Here is a 23,986-nt window from a genome sequence, read left to right as displayed (position 1 = left end):
GATACCTGTGGATCGATGCTCTCTGCATCATTCAAGGTGATGGTACAGATTTTGCACACGAAGTCTCCCGCATGGGTTCCATTTACGCGGGGTCTCTGGTCACAATCGCTGCAGCAGACTCCAGTGATTGTGATTCTGGCTGCTTCAGAAGTCGCTCGCCGCTTTACCGGGAAGACTTCCATCTCTGGGAAGACGAGGAGAGATTGCTTTTCTTCCGTGGATCTCTGAACTGCGTAACGTCAGGGATTTCCTTGGAAGACCAAGTATTGGATTCCCGAGCATGGGTCTACCAGGAACGCATGATGTCGCCACGAACAATTCACTTCTGCCGGGACGAAATCCTTTGGGAATGCCGAGGGGGTGTGCAATGCCAGCACAGCGCTGCCTCTGATGCCACCCATTTGGGCCAATACCCGCGGAAGCACCTCTTCAAAATGCTGCAAAATACAAAGTGGCATGTCCGCGATACTGAGATATGGCTGATAAATCTTTGGGAAGCGATTCTGGAACAATACAGTGGGGCAGTCCTCAGCAACGAAGACGATAGACTGAGTGCACTGGCAGGCATCGCTGAGTTCCCGCAGAAGAATCCCAGAAACCGGGCCTCGTTTGGACTATGGCTCCCTGTATTCGTGTACCAACTTTTGTGGCGCGTCGGCGATGATTGGAAGGGATACCTTGTACAGGGATACAACGGTCTCCACTCTATTCCGAGCTGGTCTTGGGTCGGCATCAAAGGTCGCGTCAGTAGCCTCGGCTACGTGCTTCCGGTTCCGGAGTCGAGTAGGATGATACTATACCTTGCTACAGTCACTGAGCTTCCAGCAGCAACCCAATTTGCACAGATATCAGTCATTCTCAAGCAATTGGTGCAGCCGGTCGTATTTAAAATCCGCGGCTGCTTGGCAAGCTGTCGGCCTGTACCCCTTCCTCACAAGCCAGATCAACCAGATTCAAGAAAATTCAGGTGGACGTTGAGATCAGCACGAGAGGACCTTCCTACAGAGATTCTGTCCTTTGAAGAATCATCCTGGAAGCTGTACCTAAGCACAGACGACCCGGATATTTTTGCCAATTGTGACTTCATCCGTTGGGAGTGTACACAATATTGCAAGCTCGCGCCTTTTCGAAATATCCAATTCTTTCCCGACGCTCAGCTCGAGACTCCACGAACACTGGCATGTTTTCTAGTGGGACGCGCCCTCAAGGATCGATTGCTTGGTGGAAACGTCGTCACCCTCGTCGATATCGGTCTCGTGCTAGAAGAGACTGGCACGGAGCGGAACCGTTTCAGGAGAGTGGGACTCTTCATAGAAACAATCCAGTGCGACGAAGTCGGTTGCACCACTGATCACAACAAACTTGCAGGACCCGTACACCAGTTTAGCGACCAGCGTGACATGGTCGAGGCCCTGACAGAACATATGACGCTTTTTCGTGGAAAGGAGTTCGAAGTGGAAATTGAAATTGTGTGAGAGGGAACATTGAATCTGAGGAGCTTGCGCTGGAACCGATGTATTCATTCATTACTTCCGCGCCACTTCATCCGGTCTGAGCCCCGTCTCATTGCTGAGAAACTCTCTACTTAGCTTGTACTGCAAGTGTTTGGCGTTTTGCTCTTTCAGTGTGTGAACTGGAAATCCAGCCTCTTGTTCCCTTTGTCCGTAGTCGTAGCCAGATAGTCCTCACGTTCCTCTTGCGTCATTGAATTCCACTTCTTCGCCTTGGACTTGTTGCGCCAGATGTAGTATGCCTTAGTCAACAGGTAGAGCCCGATGTTCATGACGTTGATGGCAAGCAGGACACGATTGCCGCGGCGATAGCGAGGTTTGTCGTCTACCATCCACAGTCAGTACCTGAAGTCTGCAACAATCGAGTGGCATTCAGTGCGACGAACCTTCGCGGTAGATGTTTGACGCAATAATGCCACTCGCCTGAACGAACATGTTGTACACGGCTGCAGACACGGTACGAGAGCGCACAGTGTTTGAGATTCGCGAGTTCCAAGCCACCTGGATCGGATGGGCTGGGAGGCTGTCAGTGGGCTTGCGGAGCCGCCTCGGTTTGAGCGCTTACCTGATGGGTAACTGAGGAAGATGGTCATGATGGCCCAAGCGGTCCAGTGGTTGAGCTGGTTGATATCCAATACGTAAAGAACGGTGACGAAGGGCAGTACCCATATCTGCCCGATCAGGGCTGTGAATGCGAGATTGTGCCACACCTCGGCCAGATACGTGAGGCCTAGCATCGTGATAATGCTGACGACCTGTCGAGAAACATGTAAGCTTCTGCTGTTACGTTGTTTACGTTTGGCCCTACCTGAGACGGAATGACGAGCAAGTTCGTCGTAAATGTACTGAAGCCGATCGTTCTGAGTGTCAGGGTAAGGTAACTCGTCGGTGTAGCTGGTATAAACTGTCAGCATTTGATACCATTGCTCGAGACGAACAGCTACTTACACATGGGGATTTGGAAGGTGAGGCCGAGAATGTAGAGCGGCCAGATATCAAAGTCTTTCAAGCTCTGCCACAGCATTTTGGGAGTAAGGGCTTCCCGATTGTGCATGTCGGACTTGCTGGGATCCTCTCGGATGACGCGGTTGACTATGATGGTCTCCTCTCTGCATATATATTAGTATGTGTAAAGTGCTAAGTAGGCGAAGCTTGATGGCTACCTTTCGTTGAACCAACCCTTTTTACCACGTGCCCAATTGGCCGTCTGTGTTGGCCCAGGCGGCATAAGCACGTATGCGATCAAGCCGATGGCCAGTGTTAAAATACCCTGAGTAAGTCAGTTATGGAATGAATTGATGCATCCAATCACCTCTCACCTCAATCAAGAAAAGCCACCGCCAGCCCGAGTGCCCCTCATGGCCTCGGAGATGCAGAATGCCGTAAGCAAGGAAGCTGGCAAGGATATCCGCAACATTCATTGCTGTCCAGAAGAACCCTAAGCGGAGGGAGAGCTCATGGTGCTTGTAGAAGTATGATAGGTACAAGATGACCTGTAGGTGGGTGTCAGAAGTGGGAGCGTGGGGCTGTTCAAAATGAGATTTACATCTGGAATGAAGCCTCCTTGCAAGATTCCAAGTAGAGCTCTGCAAGCAAGAAAGGAGGCTCTTCCGTCAAGCTTGAATTGGGCAGAAGCAACAATAGACCACAGGACCATCTGAGTTGGTATCCATCGGTCGGGGCCAATCCACTTGCTGACAAGCTGGGAGGGAAGCTCGGCACAGAGGAAGGAAAGCTTGAAGACGGTTTTGCCCAAGTTGTAGTCATTAGTGTTTAGGCCAAGGTCTCCAAGAAAGTCATCGGTAAGTGCCTGCTCCACGTTGGAGCGGTCCAACTCCTTCGGCATTGTCAGTAAATTTCCTTCCAAGAGTCGGATACGTTACTTGCCAGGGCCATGAACATGATACAAGCAAAGACCATGATGCGTACATCAATCTTCCGGATCAATTTCTTTGTCGGTCAGCATAATGAAGGTGCAGGTACACGTTGGTGCTTACATATTCCTCTGCCCATGTCCATCTTGCAGACGGGTCAAACCGGTGAATGTTCTCCCAGTCTGGGGGCGGCTGGTAGTGTTTCGCAAGGTCCGGGTCATCGAAGACTGAACGCTGGGTAGCGATGGCTGAGCCATCGTATTTGGTGCCTCGCTGGAACCAGAATCTACGCTCCGACCCTGGGTGGCTCAGGAGAAGTTCATCGGATTCCTTCTGGTCGACCTTGATGGTTGGCGCTTTCTTCGCAATCTTCTCGTCTTCGTACGCGACCGGGATAGTATCGCCAGGATGCTTGTCCACTGGCAGCGCGCCGAGATCATCTGCGCCTGGAGCCATGTTTTGCGTGTGCGCCAGCAGGGGTACCGTCTCCGGGTTGCGGGATGAAGAGGACATGCTGGCTGTATCGACTTAAATACTGGAATAGCAGCTGAAATCGAGATGTGAGAGGAGAAGAGACGCCGGCCGCTGATACTGTTATTCTTGCCAATTATCACGCAAGTGCTTGGTATGGGAGCGCTGCAACGGGTGGCGGATGCAGTATCCGCGTCTGGATGAAGAAGCAGGGAAGTAGCCGAACAGCTGAAGATGTCGGACGTTTTGCTTTTGTTGCTCTCTGGCCTGGAACTAGCGCCATAGCCCTTTTTACTTGGCTGATAGCATTTGTTATGCCTCATGTGGAGCACATTTACGTTGTGGTTGGACACCGACGTTAATCGCCTCAGGCCGACGTTTGGTCGCGCAACAACAACACAAAACAGGGTTCCCAGTGGGGAAGCCACATGCCCACCTGCGGGTCGCTCCAAGCTCACGCGGGCTGCCGACTGTGATTTAGTTGATATCGGGCGCTTCTCATTGGTGAGTACACTGCCCAGAGAATGCGTCTATCACGCAATCAACCCCAGTTATTCATCATTCTACGTGCGGGGTCGGAGCACCCCATGAACACAGGGCTTCTTCTGCGAACTGCTCCAGTGGAAACATGGTGACATACATTTATTTTGGTGGAGTATATCAGAGAATCCGAACCTGTACTAACCTTGACCGCTTAAGAAGTGTGCGCATCAAAACGTTTGTCGCCAGGCAGTCAAATTAAGCTCCGGTATTTTGACTGCTTGTAGCGCTTTTGCATTGCGCAATAGATATATCTCATCGGTATCTATGGCGAGCATTTTGAGGCGTATAACGAAAGAGTTTAGCCCCGGCCCTTAGACGTGCATTACCCCACCACCTCACTACTCACCAATGCTATTTGAGATGTGTGTGCGGAGATAGGGCTCTCGCTATCGCGCAATAATCCATCAATATTACGGTAGATCGACAACCCGTTTGCTGCTACTGCACGGCACCGGGATATAAGTGTCTGCGCTGGCCCAAGCAGGAAACCGGCAGCGCAACATAGCATTCAGTGACCCGTACCAACAACCCATCTATCGGAACAATGTCGACTGTCACCGAAACAGCACAAGTCTTGGTGGACAATACCAAGGAAAAGCTTGGTTCGGCCACTTCCACACATCGGGAGCCGCTGAAGCTCAGTGGTGTGCTTGATCAGTACGACCAATTTGACGTCACGCCTGTGATCGGCAAAGAGTTCCCCAACGCCAATCTGAAGGAATGGCTCGAAGCTCCCAACTCCGACGAGCTGTTGCGCGACTTGGCCATCACAAGTAAGATGGACCTTGTGCACTTGCGACAGTCGCCCGCTCACAACTGATTGCATGCAGTCTCTCAGCGCGGCGTTGTCTTCTTCCGCAAGCAAGACGGCATCACCAACGAGCTTCAGAAGGAGCTCGTCCGCCGCCTCGGTCAGCTCTCTTGGAACTCCGACCAGCCGAAGACCTCTGGTCTCCACATCCACCCCGTGTCGAACAGCGGCCGAACGCTCGGGGGCAAGGACGATGAGATCAGCGTCATCTCTTCCGAACAGCAGAAGCTGATCTACGCCAACCGTCTCTACAAAAAGAAGCAGAGCCACGCCGACGGCTGGCACTCGGACATCACGTTCGAGCCCATCCCCAGCGACTACGCCTTGCTCCGCCTGACCGACCTCCCCAAGACCGGCGGCGGTACGTTTCCCCCGCAGCATCTCCGGGAAAACCACTGACCTTGCATCCACAGACACGCTCTGGGCATCCGGCTACGAAGTCTACGACCGGCTCTCAGCGCCGATCCAGAAACTCCTCGAGTCGCTGACAGGAACATACGCGCAACCCATGTTCCAAGACGCCGCCAAAGACAACGGCTTCGAGCTGTACAGCGCCGCGCGCGGCGCGCCCGAGAACGTCGGCGCCGACCTGACCGCCACGCACCCCATCGTGCGCACCAACCCCGTCACCGGCTGGAAGTCCGTCTTCGCCGTCGGCCACCACGCCAAGCGCATCAACGAGCTGACCGACGAGGAGTCCGACACCTTCCTTAAATGGTTCGTGCGCCTGATCGTCGACAACCACGACCTGCAGGTCCGCCATCGCTGGCAGAACCCGAACGATGTCGCGATTTGGGATAATCGCAGCGTGTACCATACCGCGACGTATGATTATGATGGGCTCGGGGCGAGGACGGGGCAGCGCGCGGTGAGCTTGGGGGAGAAGCCGTTCTTGGATCCGCAGAGCTCGAGTCGGAGGGAGGCGCTGGCGAAGCAGGCGTCGGCCGAGGTGAAGGTGACGGAGTCTTGAAGGCCCCTTTGTGGGCCGCCGCTTTTTAGTAGGGTATACGAGTTCTTTTGCTTTGGCTAACTTATCTGAAATGGTAATGCCGGTTCTATTTTCGTTGAGATTGTCCCAGATATTCTTTTTCTTGTGGCCCTGCTCATGGCTCTGCCGTATCTGCGCTGGGGGTTCTTGGCCAGAATATTATTCATGGAGCCGTGTGAAGAGGTCTTTGTCTGCGCGGCAGAGGCAGGCGCCATGCTGCGGTGTGGTTGGTCAGTAACGTCACAAAGGCTGCCGTTGAACAAAGGGTGTCTGGTGTGGAGCATACTGAGGTCTGAATTGTTCGACGTTAGCCTACTATTACCAAATGGCGATAGGTGCACCACACCTTTTGTGTAAAATCTTTCGGCTGGTTGGTATCGCCGGTGACTGTATCATTCAGATTTGATTTAACAGTGTTCCTGTCCCCAACCATCTGTCAGCTTTACGAGGCTGAAAGAGGTTGAGGCGGACTGCTTCGTTGGGAAGCATTATTGCGGTATGAGAAGGTAGAAAGAGGTTAGTGCATTAGCTATGTGGATGAGATGGATCTGTGAAGATCGATTCCTTGTACGGATTATGGCATCGACGTGCTTCTCTACAAGGTGCTTCCCAAGAGGTTTGGCCGCATTAAGTCTGAACTGCTCTGCTCTTGGTCACATCAAGTTCCCAAAAAAGGTAAGATGGCCCGGTCCACCAGACAATGTATTGTTCAGTTGCGCAGCTCTTCAAACAACGACATTCCCAAGTTCTGATGCCGTTGTATTTGGACAATGATCAGACAGCATGTGGACCAGCCACGGTTGTTTTTTGACAAACCCTCAAGCCTCCAAGTATATGAAGCATAGATAAGGTTGCCGTAGTCCAATAATCCAGCACTCACCATCGAACCATCGATGGCTACTACCGACGGCACTGCCGACAGCATGGCTTCGCCATTGGATAGCATGGCTTCGCCATCGGATAGCATGGCTTCGCTATCGGATAGCATGGCTTCGCCATCGGACAGCATGGCTTCGCCATCGGACAGCATGGATTCCGACAGCATGGATTCCGACAGCGTGGAGTCCGACAGCGAGGAGTCCGACAGCGAGGATTCCGACAGCGAGGATTCCGACAGCGTGGATTCCGACGATTCGTTTTGGGACAGGTTTTGGGACACGCCGATTGTCCCCGACGGCCCCCTTACCCCAAGCCAGCAGGAGATCTTCCTCATGGACTTCCCGCTCTGCTTCAACTGCCAGGCGGGATCATGCTTCAAGCACGGCGCCGCAGCCGGTACTGCGAGCGCCGTGGGGGACTCCATCATTAGCGCCGAGGCCGAGAAGACGCGGCAGGCTCTGAAGCTCATGACGCGGCTCCCTGCAGAGCTGCAGCTCGAGGTCGTGTCGAACATGGACATGTGCACGTTCTTCAACATGCTCCACACCGACCAGTTCAAGCCGCTCCTCGTCACCCATGCGCTCGCCATATACCGAGCGTTAGCCCATCGCTTCCGCCGCGAGACCGAGGTGTTCGACGCAGGCTTCCTGACGAGCCGGTTTTGGACGGGTACGCTGAGCATGCCCCGGTACTACCTGTTGCTGGAAATCATCCAGAAGTCTACCGACGCCGTCATGGACCACCTCATCACTGAGCTCGAGCTTACGCCCGACTTTGCTTGCAGGCTACGCCGCACCATAATGCGGCTGTGGCGCGTCATTGGAACCACGGGGACTGCTGACGACAAGGACGACGACGTGAAGCTGGAGAGGTTCGTGTACTGGTACAATCTCCCAAAATGGGAGTCCAGCGAGGTGCTGAAGTGTCTGAGAGAACTCGGCGAGAAGTACGAGGAGGTGCACCCTTTTCCTGTGGAGCGGTACCAGACCGGGCCGGACGCGGAGCTCTTCGCGGAATTCCAGCAGTCGGGCAGATTTCCGATAGTGCTCACCTCCTTCATCATTGAGTATGTGCGGGTGGGCATGACCAAGGTGTTTGCGCAAGCCAGCCAAGGCAAGGCTTTGGATGCTGCCGACGCCTTCGGAAGGTCAGGTATCGCGCCGTGGACGCCACCAGCCGAACGACCGAGCTATGTTTCTGCTGACGAGGGCTACCTGGGGTTTGACATATGGACATACTCTGTGTCCTGGGTGTACAATGATGAGACCAGGGCTGAGACAATGGACCTCGATCTCCCAAACTACCACCGACTTGACTTGTTCCAGGCTCTAATTAGCATCCGTACCGACATGTGGGATCGACGGGATTCTGGACCGGATTGGAACAAGTACTCTGCAAATGCTTTCGATTCGAGGCGCATCGACACGTGGTACTGGCGGCGGCCTCAGGAGGACGATGATCCGGATGGTGAAGAATGGAACAGGACTACGGACGAACTGTGGTTCGAGTACGTGGAAGAACTGCCTGACTACGACGAAACGGAGGATTTGTACAGGCTTTTGGACTGATGTAGTTTGCGATTTGTAGAGTTTGTACACGAATAGAATGGGAATGCGGAAAACGAGCTCAGTGCGGTACACGATATGTGAAAACGATATGTGATTCATCAAGTCAGGCGCCCAACGGGAACTCAGAATAGCCTTTTGCACGGCCGAGGTGACGCCGCGGGCTGCGGAGCGGAAAAGCGGCAAGTGCAGAGCGAAGGTGAGACTGGAACGGGTTCCTGGCGCCGGGAGGGCGGGAACAGCGGCTTTGTTGAGGGCACGGGTGGCGAGGGCGATGCAGAAAGTGACGGTGACGGCGATGGTTTGGGCTCGCAGCGAGAGACTTCGCCGCATCGGGCGCTAGCGGGGCGTGGCCGGTGCCCAGCCGGCGCGGTTTGGCGGGGCAGCAACGGTGACGGCGGCGGCGCCCGGCAGAAAAATACAAAACATCTTCGTGTCCAGCACCCAGCACGCCTCTCACCATTCTCTCCCGACTCCTTCGCCGCACCCGCTCGCGCCCTCTCGCCCGCCTCTCGCGCCCGCCTCTCGCGCCCCCAGCTCTTCCATTCCCGCCTCCGCGCCCCCACCCCGCCCGCAACCATGAGCGAGATCACCCACCCCACCATCAAGGGTACCGTACCGCCTCCTCCCCGCCTCCAGCCCGCAATTGCTGACCGCCGCGAGCAGATGGCTGGTTCCGCGAGATCTCCGACATGTGGCCCGGCCAGGCCATGACGCTCAAGGTCAACCAGGTGCTGCACCACGAGAAGAGCAAGTACCAGGACGTGCTCATCTTCGAGTCGTCCGACTACGGCACCGTGCTCGTGCTCGACAACGTCATCCAGTGCACCGAGCGCGACGAGTTCTCGTACCAGGAGATGATCACCCACCTGGCCATGAACTCGCACCCCAACCCCAAGAAGGTGCTGGTCATCGGCGGCGGCGACGGCGGCGTGCTGCGCGAGGTCGTCAAGCACGAGTGCGTCGAGGAGGCCATCCTGTGCGACATCGACGAGGCCGTCATCCGCCTGTCCAAGAAGTACCTGCCCGGCATGAGCGTCGGCTTCGCCCACCCCGCCGTCCAGACCATCGTCGGCGACGGCTTCAAGTTCCTGGCCGACCGCCAGAACGAGTTCGACGTCATCATCACCGACTCGTCCGACCCCGAGGGCCCCGCCGAGTCGCTCTTCCAGAAGTCGTACTTTGAGCTGCTCAACGGCGCCCTGCGCGAGGGTGGTGTCATCACCACGCAAGGTTGTAAGCCCCCACCTCCCCGCAGAACTTCACGCTTTCATACAAGAAAAAACAAATTCATCACCGGTCAATTGCGCAAGAAGTCGTCCGCTAATTCAGTGCTGCAGCCGAGAACCAGTGGCTCCACATGCCCCTCATCGCCAAGCTCATGAAGGACTGCAAGGAGGTCTTCCCCACCGTCGACTACGCCTACACCACCATCCCGACCTACCCCTCGGGCCAGATTGGCTTCATGGTCTGCTGCAAGGACGCCGACCGCGACCTCAAGAAGCCCGTCCGCTCCTGGTCCACCGAGGAGGAGGAGAAGCTGTGCAAGTACTACAGCAAGGAGATCCACGAGGCCTCCTTCGTCCTGCCCACCTTCGCCCGCAAGGCCCTGAGGCAATAGATGATGGTTGCTTGGAAGCAGGACCATTAGGAGGGGCGGATTACTCTCAAGGGAGCAAAAATTTCCTTATTAGACGGTATCGGGAATGTAGATACCTGGATACAAAAGCAATATGGATGATTTACGGCAAAATTTGGTTCAATCGCCCGTCGATGTATAAAGCACATGTTCGGAGCACGCCAGCTGAGCATCTCAGAACTTGACGGCATACGGGTTCTGCTATGGAATCCGTGACACCCACGAGTATTTGAAGTATAAGCATCCTTGTCGTTATTCTTGTCAATCATCGCAGCATTCGCCACCGACGATGTTCCTTCCCCGCCGCAAGTGGATCCACCCGCCCCGCCGTGCATCGCCCCCACGGCGGCGATGCGATGGAGCGTGGCACGGCCTGATGGCGCGTGTGGATTCGTTTTCATTCGAAAGCAAAGACACCAGTCCAGCAGCAGGGAAGCCCACTACCGTTGCACATTTTTGACCATGGGCGGGTGGAATTTCTCAACACGCTTCCTGAGAGTACGTACGTACGTAGCCCATGTTTGCGCAAACTCTGCGGCCGCCGCAACCCCTCCCGTTCGCATTCGAGAGACCCTGTAGGAAGAAGGGCAGCATGTTCCCTCATGAGCGTTTCCCACCACCACACGCCACGCCCCCCGCTCTCAAATACCCGAGCCTCACCGACACCACCACCACCACCTTCTTCTTCGACGTTCCTTCCCACCGGAGAGTGTGCCGCCAGACTTGGTCCCACCCCCCAACACTCGGACGACTTTCCGAGCCAATTGACGCGAATACACCAGAAGTCAGTGAAGCCGTCCAAGGCGGCCGCGCAACACCACCATGGATGGCATGCATGCACAGCAAGCTCAACGGACGCCGTAAAGGTTGAGACGCTCAGCTGACCCTTTGTTCTGGCTCGGCAAGTTTGTTCGTAAGTAAGTCTTCTTTCATCCGCAAGGCCAAGCGCGAGCGAGAGAGAGGCGGTGATGGCATGATGTCGAATGCGTCGAGCTCAGGCTCGAATGATATCACGGCCGGGAATATGAACCGATCTCGCGCGTACCTGTTTGACGCGCAATCACGAACCGCAGCTTCTGAGCAGCAGCGTCAGGCGAGCCGACTTGGGGTCCAGCTCTCGGGCAGGGCACATCGCGCAGCTTCTCGAAGGCCGGCGAAGACAATGGCAATGCGCATGGTGAGGCGCGCGCGGAATGAGAAAAAGGATGAAGAAAGAACAGAGTGGGAGAAGGCGGGCAATATATATGTTCTGCGTGAAGATTTTTTCCGGGAAGGAGCTTGGGTGTAATACGAATGTTGTTGGGTCATGCAGGTACCTCTCCAAAGTACTGTGTAGCCGTAGCGCGCCTGCCAGACGCGAAGGGCGGATGAGGTGCGCTAACTGCGATTTGCAGAAGTCACTGAAAGGTAGTGTAGTTGACGGCGCGCGGCCGGGGAAAATGGATTGTGATCCTCGTGAGGATGCTCGCACGACTGACTCCGAGTCTTTCCCAGAAGTCAGAAGCCAGTTTCTGGGAAACCCCGTCTCACCAAAATTCCATCGTGTCAGACTTCTCGGGGGCGATCTCGACAAACTTCAGGCGACGCTTGGGCGACGGGAAGTACGGACGCATGTCGTAGAAACCCGTGAGCCCACGATTGATGGAACGGTCGTGGAGGACCGGCTCAGTGAAGTCGAAGCGGCTGGTGGTGCAAGTATCGGGGTCCGGATCAACGGCTGAGAGCTGAGAAAGCTCCTCGTGGGTGAGGTCGCGTTCCAGGTCGGCGTAGGCGCAAAGGTTGGCTTAAGAGGCATCGTCGCCGCGCTAGACGCAAGGCTGTGAACTCCAGAGAGAGCAGCTGACTGACTGACTGATTGATTGACTGACATGGTGAGCCACAAGAGAGCCCGGCTGATGAGCCGCCTGAGCCGGCTGGACCGTAGTCTGGGTAGCATGAGGAGGTTGGAAGACAAACAGCAGTCTGAGCTGCCATGGCGAGGGTCGCGGCGCCAGCGTTGTTGTCATTGCTGCTGCCAGTGTTGGAAGCGGCGGTCTGAGCAGGAATGCCGTAACCACGACCGCGAACAAGCATCACCGCGTCGTGCAGTGAGGTAACCATGAGGGAGGGAAGCAAGTGCCAGGAACGAAGAAGCGACGGTCGAGCCGACTCTCGCGCAGCAGAAAAGCGCTACTTCCGATCCCCCACCAACTCGTCAAAGGCCGCCATCGTCGCTTCGACATCCCCCTCAGGAGCCGTCTGCGGTTCTGATCCGATGTCGTGCTTCTCGGGGCGACCCGCACCACCACCACCACCACCACCACCACCAGCAGCCGCTTGCTCCCTCTGCCTCCGCTTCTTCGCCCGATTCCAATGCCCGCGGCTGGTGATATGCTTATCCCAATCCGCCTCAGTCACCGCCACAACCCCACACGTCTCGCACACCCGCCGCGCCCACATGTCGCGCCGCTCGCTGAGGTCGTACTCGCGCTTTGGAGTCAGCATCTCGGCGGCGGCATCCGACAAGCTGCGCGGGTCGGGCATGGAAGACTCGTCCTCGCCCGCCAGGAACCTCGCCGCCAGCCCCAGCGCGGGCGCCTCGACCGCCTCCCCCCACCGCGCCGCGTCGGAGCCGTCGAGCAGGTACAGGCGGCGCGTCGCGCCGGCGCTGGCCAGCGCATTCATCAGCTTGATCCGGATCCACTGCAGCTGGCTCTTGGCGTAGCGGCGCGTGCCCGCCTGCACCTTTTCGACGGCTTGCGCGCGGAGGCGGGCTAGCTCCTCGTCGTTGTCGTTGTTGTCGTTTTCGTTGGTGGTGGTGGAGGTGAGGAGGGCCAGGCGGCGGCGGTACGCCTCGAATTCCTTGTAGCCGATGGACACGCAGATGCCGCGCGTCTTGTCGACGGGCTGCCCGCTCGCGGCGCGCTGCTGCAGGAAGCGGTCCAGCGAGTCGGCTTCGGCGAGCAGCCCGTTCGCGAGCATCTTTTCGACGCGCGCGTCGAGGCGGGCGCGCAGCGCCGGGGCGGCGGCGTGGACCCAGAAGAGAAGGGCGGGGAACCTTTGCGTTGTTGTTTTGGTGGCGGCTGGTTTCTGTCTCCGCTGCTCCTCGTAGGTTTGCGAGGCCGTCTTGCCCGTCTTCAGCCAGATCTGCAACGAGCGCTGGATCTTGCGCCGGTCGTTGGGGTGCCAGCGGTCCGCCATGACCGGGTCGACTTCGCGGAGCTTGGCCAGGATCACTTCGGTGGGCTCGTCCAGGATCGGGTGGTCTTCGTTGCTGTTGTTGTCGTATCCATCTTCCGGCGGCTTGGGCTGGTCTTCTGATTGCTGGGCGTCGCTGCGCGTGAGGCTGTCCTTGAATAGCAGAGCCTGGATGTAGTAGTGGGTGCCGCCGGCGATGATGGGGAGTTTGCCGCGGGAATGGATGTCGTCGATGACGCGCAAAGCTTTTTGGACAAACTTGGTGACGGTCCAGGTGTCTTCGTCATGGGTGATGGTGCCAAGCAAATGGTGAGGTACGCCTTTCATTTCTTCCTGGGTGATTTTGTTGGTGATGACGGGCAGCCCTTCGTACAGCTGCATGGCGTCGCTGTTGATGATTTCACCGTTGAAGCGGCAGGCCAGCTCAACAGCAAGCTGCACGGTGGCATTAGCACCATGTCGGGTAGCGGACGTGAGTGAGGTAGGAAATGCATGGTCCTACCTGAGACTTGCCCGTGCCTGTGGCGCCAATGACGGCGAGCACAGGCTTCTGAGGCTGGCAATGGGCCATCGTGTTGAGGCCTCTCCGCAAAACCCCGGCGGCTCTCAGCATGTACACTGAAGCGGTGCAGTCGTGCGCTGGAGGACAAAGTCACAGGCCGAGAGGATTCTGCGTTGTAGGAGGAAAGTGCTGGCCGGTCGGCGCCATCCCGTTCTGGTGCTAGGTAGGGCTGTCGGATTTGCGTGCTTGCGGTCGGAGCTCGCCGCGGGTCAGAGCTTGCATCATCCCGTCATCCATCTGTGAAATACGGCACCGCGCCCCGCCATGTAGCAGCACTCTCATTCCCTCTTCCTTTCACTTCACTCAATTCTCAATATGTCCGGCTCCAATGGCGTCGCCCCGTCGATCGGCGTCAAGAACCTCCACTACAAATTCCCCGACGGCAGCAGCGGCCTGCGGGATGTCATTCTTGATCTCCCGCCGGGAAGCCGTACGCTGTTGATCGGAGGTGAGTCATTACCAAAAAAATAGAATAAAGAAGGAACAAACCCCACTGACGCGCACTTCTGCCTTGCAACAGCAAACGGAGCCGGCAAGACCACTCTCCTCCGCCTCCTCTCAGGCAAGCGCATGGCGCCCGCCGGCACCGTCTCCATCGCCGGCGTGGACCCGTTCTCCCACGGCCTCGAGGGCGTGACATACCTGGGGCTCGAATGGGTGCTGAACCCCATCGTGCGGACGGACATTGACGTGCCGACGCTGCTGTCGTCGGTCGGCGGCGACTACTACCACGAGCGCCGCGACGAGCTCGTGCAGATCCTCGACATCGACCTGCGCTGGCGCATGCACGCCGTCAGCGACGGCGAGCGCCGCCGCGTGCAGCTGGCCATGGGCCTGCTGCGCCCCTGGAGCATCCTGCTGCTCGACGAGATCACCGTCGACCTAGACCTGCTGTCGCGCAGCAACTTCCTGCGCTTCCTCAAGCGCGAGACGGAGACGCGGCCGTGCACCATTGTGTACGCGACGCACATCTTGGACAACCTGGCCGACTGGCCGACGCATCTCGTGCACATGAGCCTGGGCAAGGTGAAGAAGTGGGGTGGCATTGAGGACTTCTACGCCACGCGGACGGACGTGCCGCACTCGGGCAACAGCCAGCTCGGCGAAATCGTGCTCAAGTGGCTGCAGGAGGACCTTGACGAGAGAGGCCCGCGTAATGGCCAGGCTTCGGAGGGTAAGACGTATCCGTCCCTCGAGGGCAAGGGCGGCTACGGCTTGGAGAAGAAGGCCTGAGTCGCCATGGCCTCGCCGCTTTTTTCTTTGTTTTTGTTTCTGCATTGGGACTGGGATAAGGAAAGAATAAGGCCGGACTTCAACACGGCCAGGCTTCAACGCCGGTAGAATCATTGCATGGGGATCGGAGTTTGTGCTTCCACAGCGGGGATACCACGGGTTTCGACTTTAACACGAGACGACATCGTCCAATATATTGCTTTCCGCTGTCGTGTTGCGGCAGCCTTCGAAGCGTAACTCGCCGCTCGTGACTTCCGCTCCGCTGGTCCGCCCGATTGCAATCCAAAACAAAGAGACGTGCATCTTGACGTGCGGTGACGGCGCTGGCGGTCAGCAGCTGCTGAGCCCTCCGACTTTACCTAAGCGAGCGACGCGTCCGCGTACGCTGCAACCCTCAGCTCCACTCGCGCCGTGGCTCCTTGTTAGGCAACAACAACCTGCCCGTAAGCTTAACTTAGCGCACCTTGCACCGCTCACACGATTCGCCAATTGCTGCGCTGTGCAGTAGCGTCGTTTCATCCACCACTGAGGCAGTGAGACGGCCCTCCGCAGTGTGGCGGAGTCATCGCTCGTGCCATCCTTCGATGCACACGCCCCACCCTTTCCTCCCCAGGCATCGTAGCCCCCAACTTGTGCCGTCTCTGGCCTGCAGCTAGCACCGCGCTGAGTGGTTAAAGATAGGCCGCGAGCTCACCCTCAGCTTCCATCAACTCTTCCTCCTCTTCTCCCACCTACCCCTCTCTCACCTCCCCTCTCACAACTTCGTATGTGACCTTCGGCCCCCATCGAACAGACCATCTCCGGCCCATTGAGGCTTCCAAGCCACCACGGACACCGTCCGACCTCTACCATCACCGACAATCCATCCGCTCTGGCAGTCCACACCCTCGGCCAGCACACTCTCATCTTCCAACATGCTCCTCTCTAGTCGTTGGGGCCCAGCCTTTGCGACCCTTGAGTGTGAGAATAGCAGGCGAACATGCAGCAGCAGCAGGAGCGGAGCGTTGAGGACCGTCCCCTCGAGGGACGGCCTCACGCTCCGTGCCTGTCGCGCGGGCCGCCACGAATTTGCGAAATACCATTCATCCCAGACTATTAATTACCTTGACGGTGATGCATTCCACGACGACGAAAGAGCCGCCTCCGATGACGCCGCCTGTGTTATCTCGACGAAGATGATGGAAGATGATGATGATGATGTCAACCGCCGCCGCCAGATGAACAACAAGTCTTCGCTCCTCCCTGTTGACGGCTGCTACGCCGCCTCTCCTTGTTCTTCCTCCTCCACCTGCATCGCTATGAGTGCTATTACCAACGCTCGCCCGACCACCGGCACCACTCGCACCACCTCCGGCACGAAGCGATGCAGCACTGGATCAGGATGAGGGAGACTCGCCAGCTAGGGCCTGGCCATGACCGTCAACGGGTCTGGGTTGCTGTACGCGCATGCAGCAGCCGGAGCCACTTGCGGAATTCATTTTACAATCAAACGGACTATCAATTCTGACAATGGAAAAGAAGAGAGTATGTGGGGGGAAAGGGTTACGAGAGATGGGAAACCACACTACCGAGGTATACGGAAGGAGGTGGGACAAGAGAAAGGGGGAAAAGAAGTCATCTCCAGGGAAGAGGAGGACTTTTTGTTTTTTCTCCGCGACGACGCCGATGCCATTGGATCACCCACCATCGCGTTCGAGAGAAATACGGGAATCACGGCGTAGGAGAGGGGCTCTCCGGGCAAGGGGATTTGAGGCTTTCCCCTTGTCCGGCCGTTGTTGGAATACACACACCACACTCACCGCGACGGGACAATCTTGTCCCATCGCAAAACCGCCGCAGCCGCAAAAACACCAATCGCCAAGCGCCCCCACTGCAAACCGAAAGGTTTCGCGTGGGGACGGCTCGCCGCGCACCACTACCATTCTACCCTTCTTGACCAAACAACCCCCCTGCAGCTGGCTGTCGGGGGGGAGTTGGCAGAAAAACAGAAAAAAACGGAGAAAAAACAGAAACAACTACCTTGATGATCGTTTTCTCAGGGGGTTGGTTTCACGGGCAGTATCATGGGTTCTTTGATTCTTCTTTCTCTTCAGCGCTGCGCTACCGTTTTAGTAGTCTTCTCACACAGCAGCAGTACTTCTGTCCTGTCCGGTGTCGCAAGGCCAAGGCTTTGACGATCCGACAGCGGGTATCATTGCCCACGGAAAGTAGTTCTTCTCTCGTGCCGGCGGCTTTCGATGGTTAGTAGGAGCTTGTTCGCTCTACTACATCGACTTGGCTTTGTATCTCGGCACTTGTTGCTGCAGCGGTTGCCCTTCCCTTGGTGGCATCCATCCCTTAGTCCAGATTTTTTCTGCTTCTTCTCGTTTCCCACTCCCCCACGCGTAATTACTACTCTCTTGTCAGAATTGAGTCTACCATATCCAGATTTGCAAATGTCCGCTCGTTCTCGCCGTCTCTCTCGGCTTGGTCTCGCGTGCTTCGCCTCGTTTTGACGTGCGCGCGCGCTCTGTGTCTTTCTTCATATCCGGAGTTTTGAGACTTTCCAACTGAGAAGCATGCGCAAATGATCCGGCCCGCTTACACACACTTTTTCGCCCAGGACACACACATACTCTTTAGCCATTGACACCTGTGGGGTTATTTTTGCCCTCGCTGCAGAAAGGGGACGTATCTGCATCTACTCCTTTTTCGTCAACGCACTCACGATGCGCGGGTGCTTGAGGAAGAAGAAATGAGGAACGCACGAGACGTGCTGCGCGAACCATGATGTATAACAGTATTTTATGAGCATGAATATTTTTTTTTCTAGGCGGATCAGCAGAAAGGCGCAGCGCAGCGCAGCAAAAGTTGAACGTAATCAGCAACACTGCGGAGCCGAGCCGGGCAGCGGGCAAGACCACACCACCCTCGCCGACCTACCTCTTTGATTGGGGGGGAGGGGGGCCAGAAGTGATCGGCCTGAGGCTGCGCCCACGCGCACTTGTTGTTGGCAGCGGCGCCGGGGGTGGCATGGCAGTGAAGGATCAACGAGGCTGAGGCTGTGTGCTGCGCCCGCCGCGCGTTTCGGGTTTCGCTGCTGCGACGCAAAGAGCACTTTGGAATGGTGGCTGTACTGGTTCTACTACATGCTTATGTGTGTGAAACACCGTCGACTCGCATCGGGTTGTTTGGAGTGACCGTTCCGGAGGTTTTGGGAGTGTTGATGTCGGCCGTTCCATCTCTTTCTGTTCTGTTTGCAAAGGAGCAGTGGCTTTTACGTATCAGACTTTTCCGACTTCTGCAAAGTCATGAATGTCGTCGCGGTGAAGTTGGTGCAAGGATAGTGTTGTACCTGGTTATCCAGGCTGACATTTCCGTAGTCATGGATCAATAGTTCGGCAACGAGACCGAGGCTGCTGCTAACCTATTACCCGGAGCTAAAAGCATGCAAGGTTGCTGTAAGACCCGTTCCTTCGGCCACCAGTTTTCACCTCGTCGAAATGCGACAGGATGAATGTCAGCGCGTGAGATGGGAGGGGCGGCACCGGTCATTGATTCAAAGCCGAGGCTTTCGGGCGTCTAAGCATACAGTACGGAGCTTCCACCGATTCGCAGCCTCAGTTCGGTCGCTGGCCAGCACGGAAATGCCACATAGCATTTCCCCGCTGGTGCATCCAGGATCAGCCAGCTGGCAGAGAGAAAGCTCGTTGCCTGGACGTATGGTTCCTGCTGGACGTATCAACCACAACCACGCCGGCTAGTACATGCGGAAGTAAGCCGCCAAGTGCGTCCTCCTCATATTGATGCCACGCAGGCCGCTCCGGCGGCCCAACGTGCGCCAGACTTGCGAGGCCAAACTCGCGCAATACCTGATCCCCTGTCTGCTCGCGCATTAAACGTCCTGCGTGCATGGGTGAAAAACGCGCAAAGGCGCGTTAAGTGAATGCTGCGCGCCAGTGTTGCCATCAAGACCAGGCCACATCCGCATCGCGACTGCCCCTGATGCCTGTCTTCACCATCACCTTTTTCGCAACCGAAACTGTCAACCAAATTGACACCCTTGGTCGTGCAGCATGTTGAGAACGAAGGAGCGGAATCGGGGTGTCTACAGGGTACCAACAGATCAGGCAGCCAGTGAGTCACTTTTGATACCATGCTGTGCTACGGTTGTTGATTCGAAACGAGATGGTCGAAACCCCACCCGCTCTGGCTTTCGCGGGGCCATCATCCCTGAGAAGCTGTCACGGCATACCCGGACGGATGCACCAGCAACGTTATCCCGTCGGCAAAGCGCCCGGTTCCCGAAACTCCTCCCGAAAGTCCGCGCGGCAAGCAGTCCTTCACCACTCCAGAGAAGCCTCGTATCATTTTCTCAGTCTTCCTCCGAAGACAGTGCCAGTACCGCGTCGTTGTCCCGCAGCCCCACTCCCGCCTCCAGTACCGATTTGACCGGTCTTGAACACATCATCGGCCCCGGCTTATCGCTAAATGCCGCACCAATACTATCGTCACTCGCTGCTCACGGAAGCAAAAACTTGCACGTGGTTACAGCAGCAGAGCGATCTGGGCGTGGCAGTCGCTCCCACTCAACCACGCATATATCTCGAAATCCTTACGGCCACTCAAGCCAACCTACCTTGAGCGCATCTCGGAAGAGGAAACACAACACGTCGAACGGCTCAGGGGGAGACGATGGCCATGATGAACAGGACGGGCGACATGGTCGCTCGAAACGGAAAGCCTCGGGGAACTCCGAGGGTTTCCCCTGTCCATATTCGATGCGATATCAGGAGGCCAGCCTGAAGAACTCTTGCCGAAAGAGCAGGTTCGAGACAATTCCCCGATTGAAGTATGACGCACCCATGTCTCACTAACTCTTATGATACTGGTCTGACAATACCATAGGGAACACTTGCAACGGGTCCACTACAACCCTTCGTTATGTAGCCGATGCTACGCTGAATTCTCGGATTTTTCACAACACGAAAGACAGAATCCTCCTTGTACTATCAATTTTGACGCATGCTCCCTTCAGTTCGGGCCCTCGCAGTATGCAAGGTTGCATGACAAAATGAGAGGCAAATCAAGCATGGATAAGTGGCGCGAAATCTGGATTATATTGTTCCCTGAAGATGGCCAAGAAAGCATTCCTCTCCCAAGTAAGTCAGATCCAGGTAGTCACCAACGTGTTGCAACTATAGCTGACTCGGCCCAGATGCCGAAGACTTGTCAATGTATCAGAGACACGATCTCATCGACCGCCTTCAAGAGTCCGTCTTCGCATCCCTCAAGGACTGGGAGCACTACCTTGTTCAGCAGGCTGAAGCAGGGTTTATCTCCGCGGCTGATGGAGACTTGGACATCTCATGGTTGGTTACGCCTCTGCGGAGCAAGCTCACGGAAGTATTTAGCAGCTTCAGAGAGTCGCATTTCTGCATGAACGCCTCTACAGCAAACCCGGGGGAGAGAGCTGGCATGGCAGCGTACCCAATTGAGGGTCAGCCTGCCTACCCCCATGAGCCCCGCAGCTCGCGCTCTCAGGCTTCTTTTGTCGGCGGTGAGCCTTTGTCGCAACGCTCGGAACAGAGCCAAACAGTCAGCCTCGCCAATGTGCAAATCCAGAATGTTCATGATCAATATGTTCCTGTTGGGATGCACTACCATCCACAACCTCTGCACGGAGACCTCTCGGAAGCCTTTCACCCCTGGTATCCCCACGACGCGAGTCCATACCACGATCAACTCGACAGGTCGAGGTACGATAGCAATGAATGAGATCACCGAATCACCGACGCACCGGGACAACCTTGTAATCAACAGCATTTGTTTACCTCTGAAGACATGGCGCGCTTCGTTTCTCCAATTGTTTTGATACTTGGTTCAGCTTTGATTCGCATTTCAATGATCACGCGCCTTTTTTGGTCATCTTACTTTTTTGGTCATCTTACTTTTTTGGTCGTCTTACTTTTTTGGACAAACTTTCTCATAGAGCATTGCTGCCTCTTAGTAAAGATAATATTTCGGTGAAAGAGTACAACTGTCCATTCTTCTTTCCTGTTGATAAATTCTGCCTTAGAGTCCCATATTCGTTGCAGGTGGTGTTGGAGACCGGCCATTGGTTTATCTGTTCTTGCTACAAATAGTAAATCAACATTGGGAGTCCAGTCATGGCTTCATCATTCTTGCCGTAAAGTTATCTGGCGGCATGTTAAGTCACGGATGGCTGTAAGCCAGAAACTCTTCCCGTATATCTTTCAAAGGCTTCAAAAGCTTGAATGAGATATATGGCATTATACATACATGAGCATGGGATGCTGGCTGCTTAGTAGACTAAACCAAAAGAATCGCTCGTATTCGGGATTTGCGGAAGCTATTTCGTGATAATAAAAGATGACAAAGTGATATCAAAGACGTTATTAAAGAAAAAGTAACGAGTGAGAAAGCAGAAGCAAGTATCAAGCAAGACTACGTATATGTTTAAGGCATGACGAACGAAATAATAAGGCCGTTGACGTCATTTCGCGTATGCAGTTTCACACTAGGAAAACGGCACAAATGGAACGTGCTAATGTTCTCTAACGGTTAATGATGGATATCAACCGTACTGAAGAAACACATTGATCTTTCCTGATTTTCTCTAACCATTTTCGGACGTCAGAACTCCCATGTTCTTCCAGAGTATTCACCGTTCTGTCATCAATGGATACGTATGTTTTGTTTTTGGTCATTCCCGTGACTCTTCACACATGGGGCTCTGATCGGGGCACTCGTAACGCGGGGATTTCTGTAGTGGATAAACATCAGAACCCAGCTATATAATGCGGCATTTGAAGGCACAGCAGAAAAATACCATCTGTCCATCCGAGCTCTGAGACGATTTGGACCCTGATCTTGATCGACTCTGAAACCGCCTTTCTGGGACCGACTCGGGACGGGTAATATTCCTGTACCGATATGATTCGAAAAGATTCCTCTGGCATGCCTGCAGCACTTCGAGAAGCTGCTGCGGCTCGATCCGCTCTCGGACAAGAGTTGGTTCCATCTTCGAAACGACCTGGGGCATCTTTCGACGACTGAATTCCTCGAACCCGTCCAGCACTCGAGCCTCTTGATCTGAGCAATCGGGAGATCCCAGCCGAGTGTCAGGCTCGACGTCTCAAAGTCAGTCAGACTCTGAGCGCCAATCTTGTTACAAGCTTTGGGAAAAAGAGGAGAAGTAGAACCTACACGCAGACGGCACTTCACCGAGCGAGGCATTGGGAAACAGGATCATGTAAACCCCCCTCCACTTTTCCTCTTCGCTGCCTTCTCCCTTGGATCTCTTCTTCGTCCGCAGCTTCAGTTCCTGCTCTCTATCGAAACCCTCCAGATGCGCCTTTCGCGGCCGCTTCTCGCACCTTTCGGGGGCGTTGAGGTGGTCTGTGACTTCCTCCTCGGTGTCGAACTGGGCCTGGCACCTAGGGCATATGGCGGGCAGCTTGTGGATCCTGTACAAATGTTCCCTGCCGAACGGTTACAATGCATCCGGGCCACCACGAGGGGTGGGGGGGTTTCCCGCTTACTTGAGCCGTGCCACGTTGGAGAAGCCCGGATGGATGCAAGCCACGGGCCGGCCTTCCCTCCGCTGGTTCTGCTTGAAGTACGGGCAGGCGAGTTTCTTCCCCTTCGGCGCGCCATCCGCCGAGGAGCCCCCCCTCGGCTTCCCGCTGCTTCTGCGCTCCTTGCTCTCCACCCGAGCAGGCTTGCGTTCGTCCGGTTGTTCGCGACGATGCACGGCGCTCGGGTCGTCGAACTTGAGCCGTTTCGACGGACTCGACGTTTCTTCTTCTCGCCGGAAGGATGGCGGCGGTGACGACGGTGGCTTTGCGTCAACTTCTGTTATTAGCCGTGGCCGATCTGACGGAGTCGTCCGCCCCGGTCCGTCGTCCTCCTCCCGGTCTTCGAGACCGCCGTCCCCGTGGCAGGAAAGGGTTATGGATGAAGCAAGAGGGGAGCTCGAGGCCGACCTGTGTTCAAGTGGGAACTTCCAAGGAGGCTCCCGGTCGACTTTGAGTGTTTCGGCCATTTGTCGTGCTTACACTCGTCGGGGAAGGCTCGTAACGTCGGAAACCATGTATCCGGGCACTGTTGGCAGTGCCAGTATGGCGCACAGATCAATCTACTGCGTTCCCAAGAGGGTCAATGGGTCTTACGGTGTATGAACCAGGCTTACCCCGCCTGGTGGCTTGAAGTGAGACTTTCTTACGCTTTGTAAGTTTGCAAAATGGAAACAAAGTTGCGACTTTTGGTAGGGTTCAGTCACAGGAAACCATCGATGTCTTCCGAGTGGAAGCGCAAGTCATATGAATGGCTGGAGATGAGTGCGGAATCTTGAAGGAGACGACCTTCTGTAAGGTAAAAGTGGAGGAGGGGTTGGATGAGGCTGAAGTTTTCGGGGCGTAAAAGTAAGGCTCAGGTGAGGTATATTCTTACACGCAAATGCGCGCAAGTAAACCTCGCTCATTGGATCACAGACACAAGGCGCCAAGGGCGGGTACGAGTCCCCGCTTCTATTCCCTCACCCTATTGATCCATATTTCGGTGCGACAAACATGGGATCACCCGTTGTTGTGGTCTGCTCTTACGTTAGAGATCGGATGTCTGTAACAATGTCAGAATAAGGGAATATGCGTTGCATTGGCACATCACGACATGTTAGCCAGGCAAGTAAACGAATGACACGACCAGATGTTCCACAAGGCAATGCAATTG

At 55.7% G+C, this 23,986-nt stretch overlaps 7 protein-coding genes across 7 annotated transcripts; 4 read left to right on the top strand and 3 right to left on the bottom strand.

Annotated features, from left to right (window-relative positions):
• Positions 1 to 1,621: 1,621 nt before the first annotated feature.
• Positions 1,622 to 3,898, bottom strand: SLS55_010041 (uncharacterized protein; the record flags this gene model as incomplete). The annotated part of the gene is made up of 9 exons (XM_066781432.1): positions 1,622 to 1,836; positions 1,898 to 1,957; positions 2,077 to 2,241; positions 2,460 to 2,620; positions 2,675 to 2,781; positions 2,831 to 3,004; positions 3,058 to 3,348; positions 3,441 to 3,461; positions 3,509 to 3,898. 9 exons carry the CDS (start codon positions 3,896 to 3,898, stop codon positions 1,622 to 1,624), a joined length of 1,584 nt encoding a protein of 527 aa, XP_066628434.1.
• Positions 3,899 to 4,943: 1,045 nt separating this feature from the next.
• Positions 4,944 to 6,180, top strand: SLS55_010040 (uncharacterized protein; the record flags this gene model as incomplete). The annotated part of the gene is made up of 3 exons (XM_066781431.1): positions 4,944 to 5,172; positions 5,230 to 5,571; positions 5,624 to 6,180. 3 exons carry the CDS (start codon positions 4,944 to 4,946, stop codon positions 6,178 to 6,180), a joined length of 1,128 nt encoding a protein of 375 aa, XP_066628433.1.
• Positions 6,181 to 6,878: 698 nt separating this feature from the next.
• On the top strand, positions 6,879 to 8,645 carry SLS55_010039 (uncharacterized protein; the record flags this gene model as incomplete). Its single annotated transcript, XM_066781430.1, has 2 exons — positions 6,879 to 6,886; positions 7,121 to 8,645. 2 exons carry the CDS (start codon positions 6,879 to 6,881, stop codon positions 8,643 to 8,645), a joined length of 1,533 nt encoding a protein of 510 aa, XP_066628432.1.
• A 576-nt stretch (positions 8,646 to 9,221) lies between these two features.
• SPE3 (putrescine aminopropyltransferase) lies at positions 9,222 to 10,263 on the top strand (the record flags this gene model as incomplete). The annotated part of the gene is made up of 3 exons (XM_066781429.1): positions 9,222 to 9,252; positions 9,309 to 9,878; positions 9,983 to 10,263. The coding sequence occupies 3 exons, from the start codon at positions 9,222 to 9,224 to the stop codon at positions 10,261 to 10,263; spliced, it is 882 nt and encodes a 293-aa protein (XP_066628431.1).
• Positions 10,264 to 11,807: 1,544 nt separating this feature from the next.
• Positions 11,808 to 12,381, bottom strand: SLS55_010037 (uncharacterized protein; the record flags this gene model as incomplete). The annotated part of the gene is made up of 2 exons (XM_066781428.1): positions 11,808 to 12,064; positions 12,201 to 12,381. 2 exons carry the CDS (start codon positions 12,379 to 12,381, stop codon positions 11,808 to 11,810), a joined length of 438 nt encoding a protein of 145 aa, XP_066628430.1.
• Positions 12,382 to 12,450: 69 nt separating this feature from the next.
• On the bottom strand, positions 12,451 to 14,029 carry tit1 (tRNA dimethylallyltransferase, mitochondrial; the record flags this gene model as incomplete). Its single annotated transcript, XM_066781427.1, has 2 exons — positions 12,451 to 13,893; positions 13,961 to 14,029. The coding sequence occupies 2 exons, from the start codon at positions 14,027 to 14,029 to the stop codon at positions 12,451 to 12,453; spliced, it is 1,512 nt and encodes a 503-aa protein (XP_066628429.1).
• Positions 14,030 to 14,335: 306 nt separating this feature from the next.
• CAF16 (CCR4-NOT regulatory complex component) lies at positions 14,336 to 15,253 on the top strand (the record flags this gene model as incomplete). The annotated part of the gene is made up of 2 exons (XM_066781426.1): positions 14,336 to 14,468; positions 14,541 to 15,253. 2 exons carry the CDS (start codon positions 14,336 to 14,338, stop codon positions 15,251 to 15,253), a joined length of 846 nt encoding a protein of 281 aa, XP_066628428.1.
• Between the last annotated feature and the right edge of the window lie 8,733 nt (positions 15,254 to 23,986).

This window comes from Diplodia seriata, assembly GCF_021436955.1.
Source record: "Diplodia seriata strain FDS-637 chromosome Unknown scaffold_11, whole genome shotgun sequence".
NCBI lineage: Eukaryota > Fungi > Ascomycota > Dothideomycetes > Botryosphaeriales > Botryosphaeriaceae > Diplodia > Diplodia seriata.
This window is presented reverse-complemented; position numbering and strand designations above follow the sequence as displayed.